We start from the raw sequence: 22,522 nt of genomic DNA, 5'->3' as shown, positions 1-22,522 counted from the left end.
GACTGTTCCCCCATGAGGGGAGTCTCCTTCCCCCCCTGTGAGCTCCTTCTCCCAGCTGTCCTCTAGCATCTCCTAGCCTGAAGAGTATCAGAAATACTGCTCTAAAAGGCCATTTATTTAACCTGATATTTTTATCACTAGAAATCAATATGCATATGGTATTTGTTTAAAACTTTGTCTCTAATGGCATAATGCTCTGGGAAAGCTTGCAGGGTGCACAGGGTTCATACAGTTGATTGAACTGAACATACATGGTATTGATAGATCCTGATGCTGCGTCTGCCAGCTGTCGTTAAGGCCTGGAAGTGGTGAATGTCTGAAGATTCGATCAGTTAATGCCTGTGCACTCACATGTATTTGTGTTGATGGAGTTTTGTCCTCTTTTTCTCCATTATATTGATCCTCAGGCTAGGGTTTGTTGCTCAGAACATTTCCTATCTGTTCTCTGTAAAGTACAACTCACTGTCACCAGAAATAGAAGTCTAAGTGTCGACTAATTGCTAACTTTCCTTTGGGTGTGTCATCGAGCTTTTAATGATGGAACTTACACTTTGCTGTACATATATATATGTATTTTTTTTTCTTGTCGCTTAAATACTTGCTAACTTAAAGCTTGTAAAAATCTGTGATGGTTTCCCCTCACCTCAAGTCACTCTTCAGTTCACTGGAAAAAGATGATCCTGTGATGAGGTATACAAAGGCACCAAACCATTAGGTCCTAAATGGGGCACATTTGCAAACAACCAATGCACCCTTGCAATTGACACTTGACCTCCATATGCCCCAGAGAACTCAGCTATAAAATTGAGTTAATGCTGGAGCTGATTTAACTGTGAAGAGACTGCCTCGGAGCTGAACTGCTTTGCAATTATAGTTCTACTTGTATAAAAGATATACCAATTGGAAATAAATGCTTCCAGTTATAATAAACACAGCAGTCAAAATATCTCCAAAGGCTGGAAGGATTTGGAGTGAACGGCTGAGATGACTGAATAATTTAAATAAATGTAGAGCTGGTGAAAGAAAAGCTGGATCTGAAAGCAGCATTTTCTCTTGCTTTGATTTTATTGAAGATGGGTAAAGCAGAAGTTAGAGGTCTAAATGAACCAGATGTCAGGCCCACTCACATTCTGTGAAAATAAGCTCATCTCTGGGGATTTGCCAGTTTGTCCTTGGAAATTTTTTGAGTGCTTTCTTGATGTTTTATTTCAAATGCATTTCCCTTTCCCTCAAGAAAAATCTAACATAATCAATATGCATGGTCTATAAAGTTGAGGAGGAAAATGGGAAAAAAATTCTTTTTAATACAGAGAATCTATGAGACAGTCTGCTGATGACCACTTTAATCAAAATATGCAGAAAATGCAGACATTTGCATGGATAGTTGATGAGACACGGGGGAAAAAAGGAAGAAGAGTTGAACGGTTATGATCATCCAAAAGGGAGAATCTTAAAAGTCTTATTTTTTTTGTTCCTTCTCAATACTGTCTAACATGTTTCAACATGAGGATGTTTCAAAAACATCCTCAGTGCTTCTTACTTGGAAAAGGTGTAATTGGTCCTGGTTGCTGCAATGACTTTTTCATTGATTTTAGCAGGTTGGGATGAGATTGCTTGGAACTACAGTGTGTTAATGCTCTCCTGTGTTCACTGCTCACAGATGATCCGTTCCAAACCAGAAGAAAACTGCAGTCTATAGTCTGTCTCCTCCATTTCTGCTACAGTACAGCAGCATGGCAGTTTGTGTATCTGTGTCTAGCACAGGGAAAGCTTACTTTGAGGTCTGTTTCTTTTTTTTTGCAGGAGCCCTGCTTCTTTTACCTCTGTGGTCTGTGTGTCATCCGTGTCCCACCTCCCACCTACCCCCCCCCCCCCCCCCCCTTTTTTTTTTTACAGTCCTATCGCCTCTGCCTCTGATTTTGTGCACCTTATCTTTTCAGGTTAACTGAGGATGTGGGCTTGTAGGAAAGTTCCAGTGCTTTTGGGCATGACAGATTATAGAATGTGTGGGTGATACAGAAGAAATAGAATAGTTTACTGATTTGTCAAATTGGTATAGAATCATAATCTTGCTTGCTGTTGAGATACTTAATTTGGCAGTTATACTGCCAAATTATACCATTTTGATGTGGAAAATTGTTAGATGAGGTCTATGCAGAAAAGGGAGCAGGATTTGTTTCTGGGTATTTTCATTTATTTGTAAAGATTTCTTACTCTTTAACTCCTGACACAGTACATTGGAACTGCTAACTATGTAAATGTATCACCTAGATATCTTCCATAACAAAGGACAATATTTATGAGCTGACCTGCTAAACTGTCACGTTTCTATTGTTGCTTGACATTTGTACTGTAACTCTTGTGGTCTGCTGCTTAGTTCCTTTGTGTCTAACAGACACCCGTTTAGGAGTCTTGGAAAATACATAGCGGAGCCAGTTAACATTGAATGATCTTAAAACTAGGCTGAACTTTTGTTTTCATCAGGGAGGAAGATGATGCCATCAGCTAATTTGGTTGATCAATAGCCCTGCTTGCGATAGGGTTTCAAAGCTTGTGGCTAAAAGCTGATTGCACTGAATCCAAAATAAATTTGATCTATTGGTTTCCACAAATGTAGCATAGCCCAGGATGATGCTTCAGTGCTGAAGCTTAACTAATTTTAATAACGCTGACAGACTAGCCTGGTGCCTGCTGTGAAGACACTGTAATACATGAACCCTCAGCAGCAGAGCACTTAAGATGTTTTTTTACAGTAGCATGGAGCTGTCACTCTCTAGAAAAGAGAAATCATAAATGTTCATTATTCTGAAGCTGGGAAGCTTTAGAGTCTTTGCTGAGCAAGTTTAATGACATCTTTCATTAATGCAAACTTTGATCCTGGTTTACTAAAAAGAGAGAGGTACTGGCAAGAAATTAGAGGGTTTGTTAGTTTTGGCTGGAGAAATAGGTGTTACTGAAAAATGAGGAAAAGCTTCATGGCTGAAGTGCAAAAAAGTGTGCAAGCCATATTTCTGATAAGCATTTGAGTATGTAGTTTCAGAAAGGATCCAGCCATGTTCTTTCTTCATGTTGGGTGGGACCATATTCTGCTAGGAAAGTGGACTAAAATTTAACTGAAGCTTTCATCTCTATTTCAGTGACTATAACATGGCTACGGGGCCAACAGAGGTCACACAGTCACCTGAAACAGGAGAGACAGCTGAAGAGTGCACGGGTAAGCAGTTGTTCTCTGAATGTATAGCTGATTTGGAAGTTGGGATTTATTTTCTTCAGGTTGGGGGGGCTGTAGTGACTTGTTTTGCAGTGTTGTTTTGGTTTTTGTATTGTAAAAAACCCCAACTCCGTGGCTTTGTCAGCTGGCTATATTATGGGAAGGATCTTTTAATGTACAGTACTGGAGGGTCATAACCTGATGGAGGATATTCTTTTCAATTCTGGCTTGGATTTTCAAAACCAAGATGTTAGAACTTAAAGGGCTCATTGTTGTGCCTGCTTTGATGTAGCCTACAGAGGTGGGGGCTGAGCGGTTTAGCCAGCCCCCGTCTGTGGGAGCTGTACCGGTATCCCTGCTGCAGCCTCGTTCTCTGCTTCTGGCCAGAGACAACCGTTTGTTACTTATTCTTTAAATGTAATTAAGTAAAAAAGTAAAAAGTAATTTCTCTACTTATGCCAAAGAGTCGTCTTAATTAAAGGAAATCCCCTTTGCCAGTGTTCAGACTATTCCTGAGGAGATAGGTGAATATGAAGAACAGTATCATGGCTGAGGCGTTTCATAAGTGGCTGTCATATCACTTGATACTTTTTCTTCTTTTCTTTGGCTAATGTCTTGCAATCAAATGTTTGTGTTTCAAAGGTCATTTTGCTTTATCCTTTAGAAATACCTTTGCCACCATCAAAAAGCAAATGGCAAAGTGACTGTCAGTTGAACTCTGCAGGGCAGATGGATGGGGTTGAAGAAAGTGTAATGATGGGTGCTCAGCAGTGGCTGGTTTCTTAAATTTAACCTAGTTTATCACATAGTCCAGGGTTACCCATGGCACACTGGCAAACTTGTGTGAGACCCACGCATGCTGATTTTGTATTTGGGTTCACTAGAAGATTCAGAAAATGGATCGATTTCTGACCTGGGTGATAGGGAAGGCAGGAGATGGCTTGCTGTCTTAAGTGTTGGCTCTAAACCGACCAGGAATATTTGTCTCAAACTGAACCGAAATTTAAAAAAGTTAAAGGCTGCTATGCTATTGCTGAAGTATTCAAGAGACACTTGACTGCACCTGGATCTTTTGTTTACTTTCCAGTTAATGTAGGATTGCTTCACCTCTTCCTCTTCATAGCTTTAATTGGCTGGTGATGTAAAGGCTCTAGGAGGCTAAAATCCCCAGCCTTCACAGTGTAGTCAATTAGATTGATTTCTTGAGCTTTACCTTCTTGTCTGACTAGTAGTAGAGGGCTTCCAGTGTGTGCTGCTCCTTCTTGATGGCAGTAATCAGGTCAGTCCAAAAACTGTCAGCACCCAATGTTAGCCTTACTGAATCCCATGATTTTATTGCCTGTCTGGCATTATCAGCTATTTTTTATGAAGCTAGACTCATGGTATTTTTTCACAATCTTGTCTGGATTTTTTTTTATCGTCTTGTTTTTATTGATGAAAATATCTAGTCCTTGGATTTCAGAAAAGAAATGGAAAATGTGTCCTAAACATACCTTAGGAAGTCGGAGAGCGTGGAAGATCCCGAAATTAACTGTTTAATTTAAATATGATCATTGAGCTCCCAAACTAGATGTTCCCTCTGCTTTTTAGTCTCAGTTTTGCACTGGAAAAAGCATCTTTTTCTCTTCTATCTTGTTATAGGGAAGAAGCATGAAAAGAGCAGAAAGATGCATTAATTTTCTGTGCACCGGAGAAACAATGAAATAGGCAGTACACAAACTATAAAAAATACAGAATAAACAAACTTTACAGAGAAAGCAAAATGCTTACTCCTACCCCTTTTTCTGTTATAATGGGCTAAATCATAGTTAACATAAGCAACTAGTTTTTGGGAAGGCTTTTGCTTTTGAGGGCAGTAGTCTTTAAATTTAATCTTTTATTTTTAATGACATAAAATTGAAGATTGGTAAATGTAAGAATTAAAAAATCATGAGTCATTATTCATCAGTGGGTGAAGGGGAGATAGACACATTTGAGCTTGGATTGTCTTTTTCTGCTGTGACTGGATTTTTGTTACGCAATGATTTTTTTCCATTGTAAGTAGTGAGATCCTCTTGTATATTATTATTAGTTCAAGTATCATAGAGCACTCTACCAATTTAGTGATATGTTGGGCTGCTTCACAGTGCACTGAAATGTAGGCACCTTTAAATTTAATGTGGCATGCTTTTAATGGTGTGTAAAACCAGCACACAAGTGTTCACAGCAGGAAACAAATATGAACACCGTCTTTCTGAACCATGTCTTTTTTGCCAAATGCTCTCACACAGAGCAGTCCCACAGTTTTCATCCACATGCAGCACTAAGTGTCTAGGAGTGATTTTTATCTGTTTCAGCATAATAATATGGCAAGTGCCCATTTTCTGGAACTGCAGGGAGGCTTTCTGTTTTCTCATTCATCTGAAACAGCTGAAGGCATGCAGCTGAGTAAGAGCATGGCTGAAGAGGAATTATTGCTGGAGGGGGTGTACCCTGCACATCAGTAATAAATTAGAGGCTAGAGAAGGCACTAAAAGTAACTGATGTGTCTGCATCAGAGGATCTCTGTGCACAACGATACCCAAGTGTTGTCCCGTGACAGCTGAGGTTTACTCATTGGCAGTGTCTGCAAATCCCTTCCATGGGCTCCATTCTAAAGTTAGCACCACTTCTGATCTAAAAAAATATTCGGAGTAGTACCTTGGCAGTGTTATCCTGTGTCTCTTTAAATGTCATCACTTTTTTTTGTTTGGTTTTTTTTTTGTTGTTGTGTTATTTGTGTTGTGGGCTTTTTTTTAAACATTCCCTTGGTTCTCTGGAAATAGCAGCATCTAATTAAGCTCATCAGTAATACTTGCACTAGGATCGAACTTGCTTTCTGTCTGTACCACTGTCAGCTGACCAGCGTACATGAGAGTGTCCTTGTTTTTCATTTAGACTGCCTTTAAGTTGCAGGCCACTCTACATATAACAAAGTCTTCCGTTTTGTTCCTTGAGTTGTTGGACTGTGGTAGCACACATTGCTGAATTGGTAATTTTGGGACACTGTTTTCATGAAACTTTGTAATCTTTTGTTTTGCTCATCTGAAATAAACCAACTCAACTTTGACTGGGAGAATACCATACACATTATCTAATTGCTGATATGAATGGCAGTATTGGTAGGGAGGTATTTCTAAAGATTTTATAAATGATACTCGACATGCTTGTTTTATTTGAGAGGCACTGTGGTTTTCTGGTTGCTGTGTGACCTGCCTTCTCTTACCAGTTATTGCTATGGGCGCAGCATGAAACTCATCGGGCCCTGTCAGAGTCTTAACAAATCCAAAAGCCTTGGGGCCAGCTCTGTAATCTGGGGCAGGCAATATAACCCGTATGTTTTTTGTGACTATCTTATCCACTTACTGCCTGATAAGCAGCAGTGGAAGACAAAAAGGTCTTCCACCGATAAACTCTCCATAGGAGCACCACATCCTGTTGTTACTCAGATGAGTGGGAGCTACTGCTCTGCAGAGGTAGCCATTTCATCAGTCTGTGCCGGACAGTGTAGCAGTGTCCTTGTGTGTCCTGACACATGGTGCTGGCACTGGTTTTGAAAGCAGGGAGGAGGCAGGGCAAGTAGATCTCAGTTTCATTGTTTATTTCTCAAAGTGGCTACTGTCTGATGCAGCTGTGTGGTGGCACAGTTTCAGCCCAGATAAGGCCCATTGGCAGAGAACCCTACACGTACAGGGCACACGTTGAGACAGAGCATCGCCGACTAAATCATTGCTGGGAGAAGACAATAATTGTGTTGAAATAATGCCTTGCTTATGAAGGAGTCCTCCAGCTGTGGGCATTTATTATGCCCACTGCTGTAAAGTATTAATTGAACAATGAATTTGGCTCAGATATGCAGTGATGTTATTGCTCTGCATATGTATTTAAGTAAATCACAGGGTCTTAGTACAATAGTTTGGCCCAAACTGCTCCAAACTTACCCCTCAATGTAAGGGTCAGTGACAAAATGCAGCACTTGTGTGCTGAAAGAAAATACAAGTAAGAATGTTAAAGTATCTTAGGTTATTAAAAATGAAATGTCAGTGATGTTTTCTATGGTTTATTTTGTTCTTTTTGTATTTTCATTTGGACAATGGAAAATCTGAAATCAGATTAACAGTTCTCTAATTTCTTTCTTAGGAGTGCTATGTTTAGGGGTTTAATGTCCTGCTGGGCAGTGTCTTAATCTAAGTTTGCTCCATTGCCCTTGAAGGAGTTGCTGATTTTATTTTGGGGCAGTGGTTTAATGTGGAAACAGATATTTTGGGTTTAGAGTTTATGAATTCTTTTGCCAATTTCAATCTTTTTACCAAATGTTAAATATCCTTGAGGTGTTGTCTCCTTACAGGATTGAGTAAAGAGAAAGCAGAACTAAACTGAGCTAAGTAAAGAGCACTATGAGTAAAGACATTTAACAATAAGAGTTAAAGACATTGGCATCAATTTTTTAAATGAAAATATACCAACTGTGATTGGCATGATCACTGTTCAGTTGTAGGTAGATGCATTCTCTGTATAAGGGGTATTTTTCATAAACTGGAACCTAAGTAGGCACCACTATTGTCAGTGTAATGCCAGTGTTGCTTTATAGGCAGCAAATGTAAGAACTGCAGCTTCACCTTTCACTGGACTCCACCACTGAATTATTTACAAAGGAGCCGACTAAAACTGAATGGGCTGCTCTAGCTTTGAGGCTTCCTCTAGAATTTAAGAGATAACATTCTCCAATCTAAGCAACACCTCCAACTTCCATAAATTTTCATTTTTCTCATGTTGCAGGAAAGAAAAAATCCAAATTTCAGACTTTCAAGAACTTCTTTGCCAAGAAGAAAAGGAAAGACCCTCCACCTCCCAGGGGGGAGAGTAATTTAAAACCTTGCCAGTCCAGCAGCGATGTCAGCATCTCTGTGCTCGACACTACTGCACTTCATTCACCAAAGGAGGCTGGGTAAGCTGGCGGGGAAGGAAAATAAATAAATAAAAGCGGACCTCTCACAGCAGTAGGATGAAAGCATGAGTTGGCCCCTTAGGAGCAACCTCTGTCCAAGTTTGTACAAAACAAGCCCTAATGCTGATGAAGGAATTCCAGGAATTTCCTCTTTCTTTGCTAGTGCTTCAAAAGCCAGCCAGGAAAGGAGGGGGAGGGCAGCCAGGGGCAGGGTGATCCAATCTCTTAGTCTAGAACTGCAGATAGCCCAGATTGTTTTGATTGGTTTTAGTGTCTGAAATCTGTCCTGGAAGGTCCGATCAGCAACTTTACAAGAGGATGATGATTGGGTAGTGCTAGTACAGAGAATACGTGTGAAGTTGAGTTGCTGTTCTTTAGCATCAGTGCCCTCTGTCATGGCTGAGGTAAAAGGAAAGAAATATTTTTGGTGTATTATCAGTATGAGATTGCTGCTTTAACTTTCTTACATAGCAGTTTAGGTATAGATAACAACTGAAGGCCTCTAGTTTTGTGTCAGCTACCCTTGGAGGGCTGTGCACATAAGGTGAGGTTTGCAAGTCCTTAAGGAGTGCCCAGAGCAATTTTCACAACCCTGAATGATGTTAGTTCCAAAACTTACCCTTTTTTCAGTTAGTGTAAAACAAACACTTGGACTGCTAACACTGCTTCACTGATAACCCTAGACCATCAACCTATACAACACTTCCCTTGCATGTCTCAAACTGAATCTGGGGTGGGACAACCCTCTGAACATGGTTATGGTTCTCACCGGGGTGTCATGGACCAGTATCTGGCAACCTATAATTTGGCTGTTTTCCATCTCCCCACCCTCCTCGTACTCCCCTGCTAGCTACTCAGCTAGGCCTGTCTTTGGATTACCCTAGGCCTTGGGCTGTGGAGCTGCAGACTAACAAGGTGTGACAAAACACCAGCCACATCCTATGGTTTGCTGTGTTCTTTTGGAGAAGACGTTGGATGGGTGACACTGGCAAAGGGCATGAATAGGTGACTGGGGTGGGACACACTGAAATCAGCATTGCTGCCAAATGCTTGGTATCACCAAAGAAGGCATTTGGTAGAGCTGGACACTGCATTTCTTTTGGTGGAACAGCTTATAGATGTTATTTTCTTATGTGTGCCTGTTCCTCCTCTCCCCACCTTTCCCCACTCTCTTCTGTTGCGTTTATGTAACGCATCATGGAAATTATCGGAATGAAACAACAGTCTCTCTATTTTGTTTGTTAGCATAACAGCGACAGAGTAAGTGACCACACAACCAGTCCCCTGGAGTAAGGGAATTAGACTGACTCAGCTAACCCAGTCGAAAGTTTAGGAACAGCTGAGCTTACTCCGCCAGGCCATAGGAGGTATCTGGCTTAAAAATCAACTGTCTGCTCCAGAGGCAGCATGAGTGCAAACTCTTTCTCTTGCCCTTAACCAAGTACTTAAAGTCCATTTGCTGTTTACCTCAGCACTACCCTCCAGTGATAATGAACTGTTTTGCAAGATCAGAAATCAGGAATTGAGTAAAACCCTTCTGTTTTTTCCCTTAGAGATAGGATCAGATGGACTATCCAAAAAAATTAAGAGCAGGTGTTTGTGCTACTTGAAAACCCTATCATGTCCAGACCCTGCAGGCATAAGCATGCTTTGTAAGTACCTAGAGAGACTGAACTACACAATCCTTTGGAAAACCTGATCCTGAAAGTGAGTGGAAATACAACTTGTGAAAGTTTTATAGCAGGACCCTGAGCTCTGCAATTTCTGGCATGCAGAATTTCAAAACCAATCCTAGAACAGTGCTGCTGTTTGTTTGTTCTTGAGGCAGAAGCACTGCTTTGCTTTTTCCTTCCTTTTTTTTTATCTTTTTTTTTTTTTTTTTCTTTTTAAACTGTGTGTGGTGGTTTGACCCTGGCTGGACACCAGGTGCCCACCAAAGCTGCTCTATCACTCCCCTCCTCAGCTGAACAGGGGAGAGAAAATAGAATGAGTCTCATGAGTTGAGATAAGGGCAGGGAGATCACTCACGAATGACCATCAGGGGCAAATCATGGGGGAAGCTTCTGGCAGCTTCTCACAGAAACCACCCCTCCAGCCCCCCACTACCAAAGCTTGGCCATGCAAACCCAATACACCATGTAATCTTTTTAAAATTTAACTTCTCAGAATACTAACCAGAGACCAAACCCCCAGATGTGCCAAAGGCTTCTTGTAACAACCAAAGGGATGTGTCTAGATGTCAGGGTGCTGTAAGGAATCGATAGGATTACGCATCTGTGAAGGGGAAGGAAGCATTATGTGCCACTGCCTCTTTATCTTTCAAGAGGCATGAGTTTTGAATGGAAATAGGAAAACCTGGATGGCAAAGTTAAAGCGTGACTGCTTTTCTGTATTATCAAAGGGATAAAAGACCTTACATAGCGGAAAATTGGGTCCCAAATAGTCTTAATCCAGTTAAAAAGCTTTGAGCAGGAAAAACTGCTGGGACAACATGTAAAATTGTCCTGGTCTTTGTAATGAACACTCACTGCTTTGGCAGGCTGCAGTCGTTTTTGAGAGGGTGGCTGCCTGAAGGAATTGTGTCACCTTTCTTCCCCTCACCTCAAACACTAGTAAAAGGCGTGGGGTTGCAGCAGGAAGAAGTGGAAGATAGCACAGGCCATGAGGAGTTTAGGAGTGGCTTTATTGCTGGCTGTTGAGTCCCATCATTTCCTCAGTCTTGCTAGCTCGAGTGTCTGATACACATGAGCATTTGTATAGGGAAACCACTGTGGAGATACAATGGCTAAAACATCTGAGGGTTTAACTAACAGTGCATCTTTAACTTCAGTGCAAATATGAATACACTGCCTGGAATTACACGTGAATGTATATTTGCACATAAGAGATTCATCTATACTAAAGCCGCAGTTAATTCTATATTTAATCCAGTGCTCTTTTTGTGACTGCCAAAAGAAAATACAGTAATTTGCCTGCAAACACATATGAAACATGAGCAGAGAGAGAGAAAAAGAAGCAGATCTTGTACTGGCAGCCTCAAAAATAAGGAAGCCTCAGCTCTTCTTGCTAAAGAATTCCAAGTAAAGGAAGTGAGGAAATCCCCAGTTAAGAAGGTTAATACATCCTAATGCACATGTATAGTAAATAAAATATGCCAACTAATAATGAATATACATTACAGTAAAAAAAAGTTGCATGACACTGTCTTTCTGAATGCAGTAAAATTATGTCTTGCCCATATAGAGTGTCTTTCATCCTGAAAAAGACTCAAAAATCAAACACACAAAAAGATGGGATGACTTCATTCACTTTAGTGGTGAAATAAGGCAAGTGCCTTAGTTGTGTGTAGAACTGCTGTCCTATAAACTAACACAGGCATTAACTATTACATACACCAGGAGAAAGCATGAACTGACCTGTGCTGTGAGGGCAAGAGTTCAGATTGTCTTCAACACAACATAAACACAGAGAAAAACTGTTTTGCCCTACTGTGAGACTTGGTATAACTGTATACAGATTGACTGTACCTTTGGGGCAACAGGAGGATTAATCAAGCAGACAAAGGAGGTGTTGTCTCTGGAGATGTAAAGAAGGGAAATGCAGGAGGGAAAAAAAAAAAAAAAGAAAGGAATTTTTTTGGGGTTTTTTACATGGTGTATTTACCTTACGAAAGTTCACAGTCTTTCAGGGCTTTCTTCTAAATAAAGAGAGAGTCTGGCGTTAGGCAAACAGCAGAAACCTCTTCTAGTTGCTTTCCTTGCAGAAGGATGTTAGTCTTACTGGATTTTTCTTGTGAAAGTTCTGTTCCTAATCATCCCGTTACCCACATTAAAACTTTCAGAGACAATGAACATTGCCTGCATGGCAGTTGAGCGAAAGAATCCTTGTAGCTTGTGAGTTACGAGGCTGGTGGTCAACAACGTGAGAGTATTCTCTGTTGTTTTCCAGTTAAATTCTAGAATAAGATCCTGGTAGAGGCCATCCTTGTGTCTTTTGGACAAAGTAATGTACAGACAGTGTCTGCCTATGCTGGTGGAACTTGGTGAATAAAAGATTTGGAGCCTGCCTTGTTGTGCCACCCAAGTGCATAATTTGCCCTGCAAAACTTAATAGCCCAGCCCCAATCAATCTTAATTGATTACAACTCAGTTAACAGCTGTTGTGGGAACTCATCAGTGCTTCACTTGGCTGAACACCCAGTGAGCATATATCTTAACCCAGTGAGCAGGAATATCTTAACCTGGGTACTTTAACTTGACCACGTACAGGTATGTAACTATGGCCATGGACGCTTGTCCCCTCTACATTTTTTAATATGCTTAGGATCTGGTGACGTTCATGATGCAGGTGAATGGAACTGTTTTAATTGCTGGACCTGAGAGGATTTGACTTGTTTGTTAATTAGTGGAATTACATTTTCTGCCTGCATTTGCAGGAAGGGGAAAGATAATCCACGATCTTTGGCAGGTATGACACACACCAGGCTGCAAAGGTTGTATCCTGAATGTCTCATGCTAGGCACGTTGCTACCAAAGGAGGGCAGGGGACTCATGTTGCCCTCCTCTGTGCTGTAGACATCTTTCAAGGTGGCATACATCCAACTAGATCCCAGTATCTGACCTAATCACCCTGGATTCCCTCCCTAGTCCACATAAACTGACCTGTGTGTTCAATGCAGATGCTCAACACCTGCATTAGATCAGCATCCTAAAAAGTGGGTTTTCCTCCCTCCTGAGTATAAAAGGAGCTAGCAGTGACTACCTTAGGCAGTTAACATGCACAGATCTGAAGTTAAGTGAGATGCATCCCACCCTGGCATCTTTATGATCCTTCTGCCCTGGTGAAGTAGTGCAGGGGAGTGTTGGAGGGCTGTACCCAGTGCACTGACCACTCTTCCTTCCTTCCCAGGCCCAAAGGAAGCATGGGAAACAAAGCCTTGTCCCATGACAGCGTCTTCATTTTTGAGTCTGCACCAGGAAATGTGGCGGGTGACATGTTGTCTCAGGAAAACATACCTGGAAGAGTGAAAGCTTTGCAGGTGAGGTCACTGCCCCCTCATTAATGGTGCTGCTCTGTATTAGCTCTCTCCTAGGAAACTGTTGCTTGATTCCTCTGCTGTGTGCCTTAAGATTTTGTTGACTAAAGTGTCCAAAGCCAGATTCACTACTTTTGGATCTATTCTGCCTCTTGGAAGCTGCATCTTTGAGCAGTCCCAGTGCTTTCAGCCTTGCCCACGTCTCAGTGTGTGACATGAATCCAGCTCATGGACTCTTGGAAACTTTCATTAATGAGCATTTCCTCTTCCAATGGGATTTCCATTCTGAACTTCATAGCTACTGCTTTTGGGTTAAGGCCATTTATTTATTCTATAGCATGTCCCTTGCACTGTTATTCTTTATATATTATTCTTTTTGGCAGTTTCTGGCTATGTTGTTTTCACTAGCTAGCACCAGCAGCTATGTAAATGTGTGGGATGATGAATATGTCAGGGCAATCTTAGTGACAGCTTTATTTATATCATTATTCTTCCGATCTCTGCCAGCAAAGGATACTGTATTCTGCTGGGTCATTTCCGTCTTCCAAAGCACATACTGAACCCTCGCTGACAGCTCCCTTATCAACTGTTGGTTATATTAATTACATTTAAGTAACAGCCCAGCTCAGAGCATTGAGATAAAAGTTTAAGGTTTTTCCAGAGTCTGAAAACAAACTGTTGATAAAGCAGCCAAAAGCCATTGAAATTCTTCCTTTGCTCAGTGTGAGCTTCATGTTGCAAAACCCAGTTGCATCACATGTTAAGTAACAGAAGATGCACAGAGGGACTTGTTCCTCCATAAGACTGCAAAATAGGCTAAGCTTCAATTCAGGGTATTTTTTGCATAACAATAGGAGTAGCAGGAGAAATCATGTTTATATATGACAGAACTTTGTCAGGGAAAAAAAGCTCTTTTCATGCTATCTCTAGTCTACTGTGCCCTCTCTTCATCTGTCCATCATCCTGTGTGTTAATACAATACCACCAGCACTATTTTTATAGCCATAAAAGACAGCCTTTTTCTGTGAGCTTGACTCTTGCCAGAATAAAAGCCAAGCACTAATAAAAGCTGTTACTTTCTTAGCAATGTAAATTAACTTCTACCAGTAGAAGACAGACTGTAGATTCAGAGTTTTCCCCACAACACTTTGCTGTCTGCATGTAATAAATTTAATAAATCAAAGATGGGAAGTTGTGAAAAGAGAGAAAAGCAAAACTGACTTTCTATTTTCTTTCCCGTGAAGTGCACAGGTATGTCTTATGTCTTGTTTTGCCCATATATTGCAGTCTTTGTGCAGTTTGTCATCAGTTTGTCCTGCTTTTGCAGCTCTTTTGCAGCTGGTATCAGTGATACTTCTCTGTTGTGGGTAAGAGAGTGAGAAAGCTGTTTGAAATGGGAGACTGGTGGATTAAAGGGTAACATTGTGCTACCCTGCGTGGTTGTTAGATCCATAGGAATTAACATTGCAAGTGAATCTTGCTGAATAAGAATGTCAGCTATTTAGATCTGTTTTACAGAGATATAAATGAATTCATAGCTTGCAGAAAAGCACAGAATTGGACCTAGAATTTCCCAGTCTGGTTTAATAAGCAAAGAAACAGAAAAAAAACAGGTCTGCATATTTATCTTGGGAATATTCAGTCGAGACATTTTTAGTTGAAGGACAAAGTTTTGCTTCAGACCTTGTTTCTGTTCCAGCTTTGACATAGCTGACAGACTTAAGCCAAGAATTTTAAGAGTGGTGTTTCCTGAGATCTGAACTTTTTTAGTTTGAGAGAACATCTGGCTGCTTGTGAGGTTGCAGACTTCGTTTTATTTTTCTAAGGTCAGAGCCTGCCAGAGCATTCTTTTGTGCAATCTTGGAAAAGAATCCCCACACTCCTGTACAAACAAAGTTGTTCCTGGCTGCCATTATCATTCTTGCTGTAGGCAGGACCAGGATGTGATGCTGGGGAAAATTAACAAGCAGTTCATTAGGATGGACTAGAAACTGAATTAAATTGTGTTTGTATAAAAAGTGGGACTCAGCTACTTGTGTGGTAGAGGGTGGTGACAAGCTCTCAATATCTGGAAGGGCTTTGTAAAGGAAAGCTGACCATATAAACCTGGGGCTGAGAACTGCTGACTGACAAAACTTTGTGTGACTATTTGGAACATTCAAATACATGTAATTATTTAAAGAATATTTAAATCTAGAATTTTTAATGTTTTAAATTTAAACTGAGTTAAACTGCTGTAAGTTTTCTGGAATGGTGAAATTTCTGTCTTTGGTAACTTACTGAATAAAACTGATAGTGATTTTAATTTTGTACCAAAGCTAGTTCCAATGATGGGTCTTTCATGAATATAACTACATAAGATTTTATTAATGGCTATTTTCTGTAAGCAGTCTGTTTCTTCAAGTATTTTTGTTAACAAATAGATTCTGCATGCCTAATGGAAGCACCTGGGTTAAAAGTGTCCAAAATGTCCTTTATAAATAATGCCATTAAAAGTCTATATTCTAAATTTCTTTTCAACCACAGCTTCAGTTGCAGCCGAACATCAGACTTGGATCACCTCCTCTTGTTATAATTGGAAAGAAACTGGAAGATGCAGGTGCTGTTTCTGAAGATGATGGTTTACCTAGAAGCCCTCCTGAAATTTCAACCCTTCATGAAGTTCTGACAGATTCACCAAGCAAGGTACTATTGTTATGTCACTTCAGTGACCACCTGTACAGAAAAGATAAAATCTGTTTGGAGAACAGGAGGACCTTTTTGCTTGCTTGTGATAAAATCTGATGGTACAGATCAGCCAGAACTAGAACAAATTGCCTACGTGGATCGTGGACTTGTCACTATGAGGGTTACTTAGGAAGTGTCATTACAAATACCCTTTCAGAGTACAATTTTTTTATGCTTTTATGTAGACCAATGCTGGGGCAGTTCTGATCTAAATCATTAGGGGAAGAGGAGAGAAAGTCAGTTGATATGACAACTGTCAGTGCCTTTGGGCAAGGCAGTCTTTCCTGGCAGGTCTGTATGACAGAAAGCATAAAAAGTCAATTATTTACGGGCGAGTGTTGTGTTACTGTGACTGTTCTGCTTCCAGTCTGAGAACAAGCTGAGGTACTTACGCTGCACGAACAAACTTTCCATTTTCCAGCTTCAAAGAGCTGGAGAGATTGGCAGTTTCCTGCACCTGTGAAATGGAAAGAACTTTTAGGTGTTTTAAAGCTAGTGAGGAAAACAAAAATAATGGGGACTGCAAGAGAATCTTAAACAATTACTGGTTTTAGAATGAAATAGCTCAAAACTAGGGCAATATTAGTTGTATTGACAGGAAAGTGACAATGCTGTAAGTGAGGACAACAGGTCTTGGTGGGACTCAGAGGGAGTTTGGGTTATCTTAAGAATTGCCTTCTCACAGCAGATGCATGATTTTGGACTTGAGTGAACATGTGAGCATTTGTAAATTTGAATATCTTAAAACAATAAGCCAAAATAACTTTATAAAACATATCGCCTCACGCGGTCAACCTTCATGGCATATCTCATAAGCAAGATAAAGCTCCCCTGCTTTCTGTTTGATCCCCGGTGAACAAATGAAACTTACTCTATGAGGCAGGGACTCGGTGACCCTTCCTTTATCTTTCCTTTTGTGTTTTCTCATAATTAGCACTGGATATCCAGTCCCAGATAATTCAATGTGATACTTTCCTTGACTTACCCTCTTCCTTATTTTATCCCACAGTCCTCCAACCCTGTTCAGCGTCATAGCTCTTTGAGTTTAGGCGGGACAGACAGTGAAGATGAACAGGTAAATAGCTACTTTTCCTGCTAATAAACTTTCCTGAGACAGCATGTGTGGTGTCTGTATGGACCCAGTACAATTTTATTTTATTTTTTTTTTAAATCTCTTCCGGGTACAGTGTATCCTAGCAAACAATTCATAAACACTCCAGAGTGATGCAAATGATACTGAAAATATACCTCTCTCAGAGTTTTGAATAAGAACCAGGTAGAGGCAGAAATCTACTGGTAGGTGGTTTGTGTGAACAGCATAGTCAGCTTTGTGACACAGTATGAATCTGTAAACTTATACAACAGAAAATTGAAGAAGGCAAAGCACTTCAGTTCCATTTCCATGTCCCAGAGCCCCAATACCCAACAACAGCAGTAGTCTAATTTAAACACCTGCCCATCAGCAGTGGCTTGTAGGCAATGCGCTGCATCTCTTATCATGGGAAATAATTGCAGTATCAGCACTTTCTGACACCATGTATTATACAGGAAAAGGTCTGTGTTAATTTGCAGTTTTCTTTGGATGATAAGTGACCATCAGAAGCATCAGGTTCTCCTGTCAGACCAACACAATCTAAACCTTGACCAGCTTGGAAAAATTTACAGTCTGTCCCTGCCGCTTGAAGCTTAATTAGTTCCTGCCCATCTCACGCTTTCAAGACAAGCCTGCAAGATTTGCTTGTATTGCCTTTCTCCAGTGTTAATATAATGTCTAAAAGACAAGTCAGACCACAGTTATGCCAATGAGGTCTTCAAATGCCAGTGACAATGGCAGCTGCCGCTCTGGTAGAGCTGATTGGTTCATGGAATAGTCCTTGTCTAGCAAGGTAATCTGCCACAGAGCTGAGAAGGGGAATAATTATGGGTCCAGAACAGCTACAGGTCTTTTTAGCCCAAGCTTTGCAGTCTTCCATACAAAATCCCTGTTTGAAAAGCTCACCAGAGAGAACAAAATCTAACCCTTTGTGAAACTGAGACTAGCCCACACGTAAAGGGGAGGTAGCAGGGTATGTAGAAGATTCCTCCCTGATTAAGAAGGTCTTAAGCAGCCAGGGAAGGACCTTGAGGGTCAGTTAGTGCCAGTCCCACTGCTAAGGAAGCTTTCCCTTTCCCTCTCTCTTTGGCCAGCCTTTGAGAAGGAAGAGAGCAACCTTTGGGCAAGGCTAGCTCAACTTTCCTATCTGTGGTTGAGATCAGACACTCTCCCGCTCAGTTATTCCTAGATCTTTTCCTTTAGGGATAGAAAGATAAAGCAATGTCTCCCCCTCATAGCAGATTACTAGTCACACCACTTTAGAGGCCCAAGTGATCTAGGTAACTTGGAACGTAATTATTTTTAGTAATTTCTTTTATATATTTTATCTTTACTTCAATGTACATTTTATTAACTTATCTCCTGTCTTATATTTTGAATAAAATGCTCCATTTTTGTAAGCCTACATTCTGTTTTTCCTTACAGTGCAAAAAGCCCTTTTCTATCCAGTTCTGAAGCTTTTGAGCCCTTTCAGTGTTACAACCTCATCTCTTACAAGAAAGAAAGGCAGGGACAGGAGAAAATTTTTTTCTCTCTTCTGTATTGCACAGGATTCCCCACTTAAAGTGTCTTCATTTTTCTTCCAAACTCACTAGGAATCTGGCTAGCTTCTTTATAGTATCATGTATGTTCCTTTACCCAAATACTTTTCTTAGTCAGGAGCCTGGCTTAGCAGAAATCTTGCCAAGATGTTTAAATGAAATAAAAACCCTTTTCCTAAATAATCATCATTTTTTGCAGTAGCGTTTGAAACTATGTAATACCAGCATTTGAGCTAGCAGAACACAAATTATAAACTGAAAAATCTCATCCCAAAGATGAGGACAATTGTGAAAAGCGCCAAGAAATCTACACCAGTTATTCCATTTAACAGTGTTGTACAGGAATATAGTAAAGAAAAAAGAGGATTTGAGCCTAAGCAATCTGAAGTTACACACAGTGTAGTAGTTTACATTTTACCATTGCATGGATCTTGCTGAGATGATGGTTAATTCATTTCTTTTCCCTGTGCTGCTTCACTGGGATTTCCAAGAGCTTCATGCTGCTGTCACCTCTGCGTGAAACACTGCTGTGTTATGCATGTGACTTCTCAGCGCTTTCCACATCTATGAAGACCTACTTTCTGGCTAATCTAAAGCTAAATGTGAGGCTATCACTCAAAACAAGCAGCAAGTGACTTCGCAGAGACATTAGCCAGCATTACCCTGCCTTTTCCAGATAACCTTTATGGAAATCTAACTTCCTTGTTGGCATCTTCAACCAGGACTGATTAAAACCAAAACAGGGTCTCAGCTCGTGGGGCTGGCACAAACACTTTTCAGGAAATGGGTCTCCTAGCTGCAGCATTCTCCTTGTGCAGGCTCCTGCATCTGCCCAATAACCAACAAACACCAAATCTATCTTACACTTAAACACTGATGTGGAAATCTTGTGTCTGCTGCGCTGTCCTTGAGAGAAGTTACCAACTGTCAGTGTGCAGAGACAAAAATACCTGAATCCTCAGTGGAGTAGGGAATTTGCTGTTTGTGTACAGCAGTAGCTCAGCTGCAGGTGTTTTTATATTAAATAAGCACAACCGTCATTTTATAATTGAAAGGCAGAAGAACTTGTATGTAGAAATGAGTAACAGTGTTACTGTTTTTGTAAGTTCTTATGATCCTTCCAGGTTTATCATTAATCTTGTAGAATTATAACAGTAATTAGCTTATTTGCTAGCTGTGTTCTTCTTTCTGTCTTTCATAGCATGTAAATTTTTCATGAGAAGAGTCTGTATCTGTCATAATACATTCTGTTGTGGTTTATTTCAGATCTAGGAACTAAAAAAATTCAATGGAGTATAAAGGAATTGTTTTTAGTTATCTTAAACACAAAGCAATGTACCTAGACAATTTTTGTAGCTCAGATAGGAAGATATTTTCATTATATTTAAAACTTCATCACCATACATGTTTTAAATGCTGTGTTATATCCTAAGCCTAAATAAAACTAAAATCTGAATGCCAAGTGCAGTTAAATGGCTGTGTTTCACCTAGCTTTATGGCCAAAGCCAAAATAGGAGGTACGTTACACTGAATGAAGCTTGTTTGGCATGTCTGTGAAATTTTGCCAATGTTCCAACGTCTGGTCTATGTTTCGAAAGCAGTAACACAACGAACCAAACTGCACGTTTAGGGGTCCCTCTACAAACAATTATGTTAACCCTTTATTTTTCATAGCATAACTTAAGGTTACTGCTGTTTAGATCCCCAGAGCAGCATTGCTGCAAGGGTGAGATCCGCATCACTGTCTGGAAGATGGTTCTGGGATACTTGTTGGAGAGGAGCATTTGATTTTCCTGGGAGAGTGGATATTAAAAGAGCAAAGTGGCTTTAGTAACTTTCTTAGAAATACAGATAATGAGGAGCAAGCATCCCTGCTACTTTTGTGGCTTTTTAATAATGTACTCCTGCAATGTGTCACATTGTTGGGATGAAAAAGCAGCTATAAAAACTGCACCAGTGTCTCCTGCTGGTGTATACATATATTGCAAATGGTTTTCCGGTTAAGAACTGGGAGGGGGACAAGCTGAGGCTCTTACTGTGGGAGAGGCAGAGACAGGAATTTCTCACTTTTGTGTAACATACAGCTGAACACACAGAACTGAGTAATTTCTATGCAGAGACGACATTAGACATGCATTTTAAAGTGAGGATTTATGTCCAGAAATACAGCCATTTCAGGCTTCTGAAGTGGAATGAGCTAGGCAAGGAATTGTTTCAGAGATGTGGGGAAGCCAAACAAAACGTATAGTGACGTGTTTGTGTTTTACAGATACCTTCTGGAGCTTCCTCCAGGCCCATCAGTCCTTCATCCTCCGCCACTCTGGGGGCCCCCAGCTCTCGGGGCAGCAGCTGCCTTCCTGTTGACTTCACCATCCCTGCCAGTCCCCTTGGCTGCCTGGACACCTCAGCCGCCAGGCACAGGATTGCCATAAACCCACGGAAACAGAAGGGCTTTACCAACAAGAATCAGCAAACTCCCCAGGTAAGTTTTCTGGGGAAGAATCACTGCGCAGAAGGAAGTGGATATGAATTTTTAACTGTTACTTTAATATTTATTTCTTCTTCTTTCCTGTCCACATTCCTTTACTTTTTTTTTTTAATCTTCCATTGGAAAATGGGAAACCACCTATTATCCACCAACCAACCAACCAAAGAAAGACTCAGAAAACTTCATTATCATGGGAGCTAAAGAAAAGTGCAGCTTTGGTTTTTCATTATTTAGCCAAAAAGTTTGTGGGTTACACTTCACTTGTAAAAGCATTTCTGTTGTTTGAAAACCTAGTTTTCAGTTTTAAATAAGCTTAAATCTATTTCTACAAACTATTTCAGATTAGCTTTAACTTTATTCTTTGTTTGTCAAAGGAAAGACTGAAGGACTTTGGGAAGGAATGTGGCTCTGCATGTGGGAAATTAGGATGAGATGCTTCTCATCCTGGCTTCTAGGAAACACATTGTGAAGGTGAAGTTCACCAGATTGAAAAGGTTATTGATCTGGAGCATAACAGAAATAAGGAGTTATGCTTCTCTACTGCATGTTCACCTCTCCATCAGAGAATCATGCACAAAAATCTGTCCTGGACTTAGAAGTGCACTGCCCTGAGAAAGGTCGAGAGGAGCGCGACAGGGGAATTCAGGATGAGAGTAATATAGAATGAGGTTTCCTTGAAATTTGGGCCTTATGACATCTTTGCTGGATATTCTTTGTGCTGCAGCTGGTGCAACTGCTGAAGAAAAGCTAATTGTGGAGAGTCAATCAGAGGTACCAGAAGCGGTGGTAATGTCTCTTCTCAATGGCTTGGTCTGTTCTATGCCACCAGTTAGCTTTGGTGATGTCTTAAAAATGTACTTGTTCACTCAGAATATGTCAATCCCAGAATGTTTCAGATTCAAGAGACATCAGTGGGCTGCATTTGACATTTTAAACACGAATGATTTCTAGGTTCTTAACTGAAATAGTACATTACCCACAGTGTTGGTAAATTACAGGATGGGGGTTTTGCGTCTATGTTCTGAGTATTCATAAACATGTGTGTGTATAAAATACATTTTTTGTGCATTATTCTTTAATTAAAAGATATTACTGCACATCATTAGGTGGAAGAGCTGGAAAGTGAAGCATGTCTTCCTGCAACTCCAGAAAAGAAGGGAAATTCGACAGAATTACTTGCAAATGACCAGCATAAAAGTGATTGGGAAGGTAATGAAGACTTATGTATTGCTACTTTGGGTCCGTGAACTCTTCCCTATAAAGCTGACAGGACCTATTTGCATTGTAAGTCCTTTCAAACTAGGCATCTTTTGGTTTTATATCATAAAACCAGTCCTGGCTGTTGAAGTGTTATGATGGAAAAGTCATGTACTCCACTCAACGCAGTGGTGCTGAATGGTGAGCTTTGAGAGCAGCATTGAAAAATACATGAGGTGAAAGCTGCATGTTCAGAAGTACCTG

The 22,522-nt window shown here is 40.5% G+C and overlaps 1 protein-coding gene across 8 annotated transcripts in view; it reads left to right on the top strand.

Annotated features, from left to right (window-relative positions):
* Positions 1-22,522, top strand: part of KIAA1210 (KIAA1210 ortholog) — a 60,692-nt gene that overhangs the window by 28,093 nt on the left and 10,077 nt on the right. For 7 of the 8 annotated variants that reach the window (XM_056359740.1, XM_056359731.1, XM_056359738.1 and 4 more), the window contains 7 exons: positions 3,138-3,214; positions 8,009-8,177; positions 13,086-13,215; positions 15,739-15,897; positions 16,949-17,014; positions 20,843-21,055; positions 22,168-22,270. In XM_056359740.1, the coding sequence (XP_056215715.1) occupies positions 3,148-3,214; positions 8,009-8,177; positions 13,086-13,215; positions 15,739-15,897; positions 16,949-17,014; positions 20,843-21,055; positions 22,168-22,270 (907 nt within the window). In that variant the 5' untranslated portion in view covers positions 3,138-3,147. Of the gene's footprint in view, positions 1-2,187; positions 2,900-3,137; positions 3,215-8,008; positions 8,178-13,085; positions 13,216-15,738; positions 15,898-16,948; positions 17,015-20,842; positions 21,056-22,167; positions 22,271-22,522 lie in introns of those variants that run through there. The other variant, XM_056359735.1, reaches the window with a different exon arrangement.

Source organism: Falco biarmicus, chromosome 14, assembly GCF_023638135.1.
Source record: "Falco biarmicus isolate bFalBia1 chromosome 14, bFalBia1.pri, whole genome shotgun sequence".
In the NCBI taxonomy this organism is placed as follows: Eukaryota; Metazoa; Chordata; class Aves; order Falconiformes; family Falconidae; genus Falco; species Falco biarmicus.
Note: the sequence above shows the minus strand (reverse complement) of the source record. Positions and strands in the feature narration are given on the sequence as shown.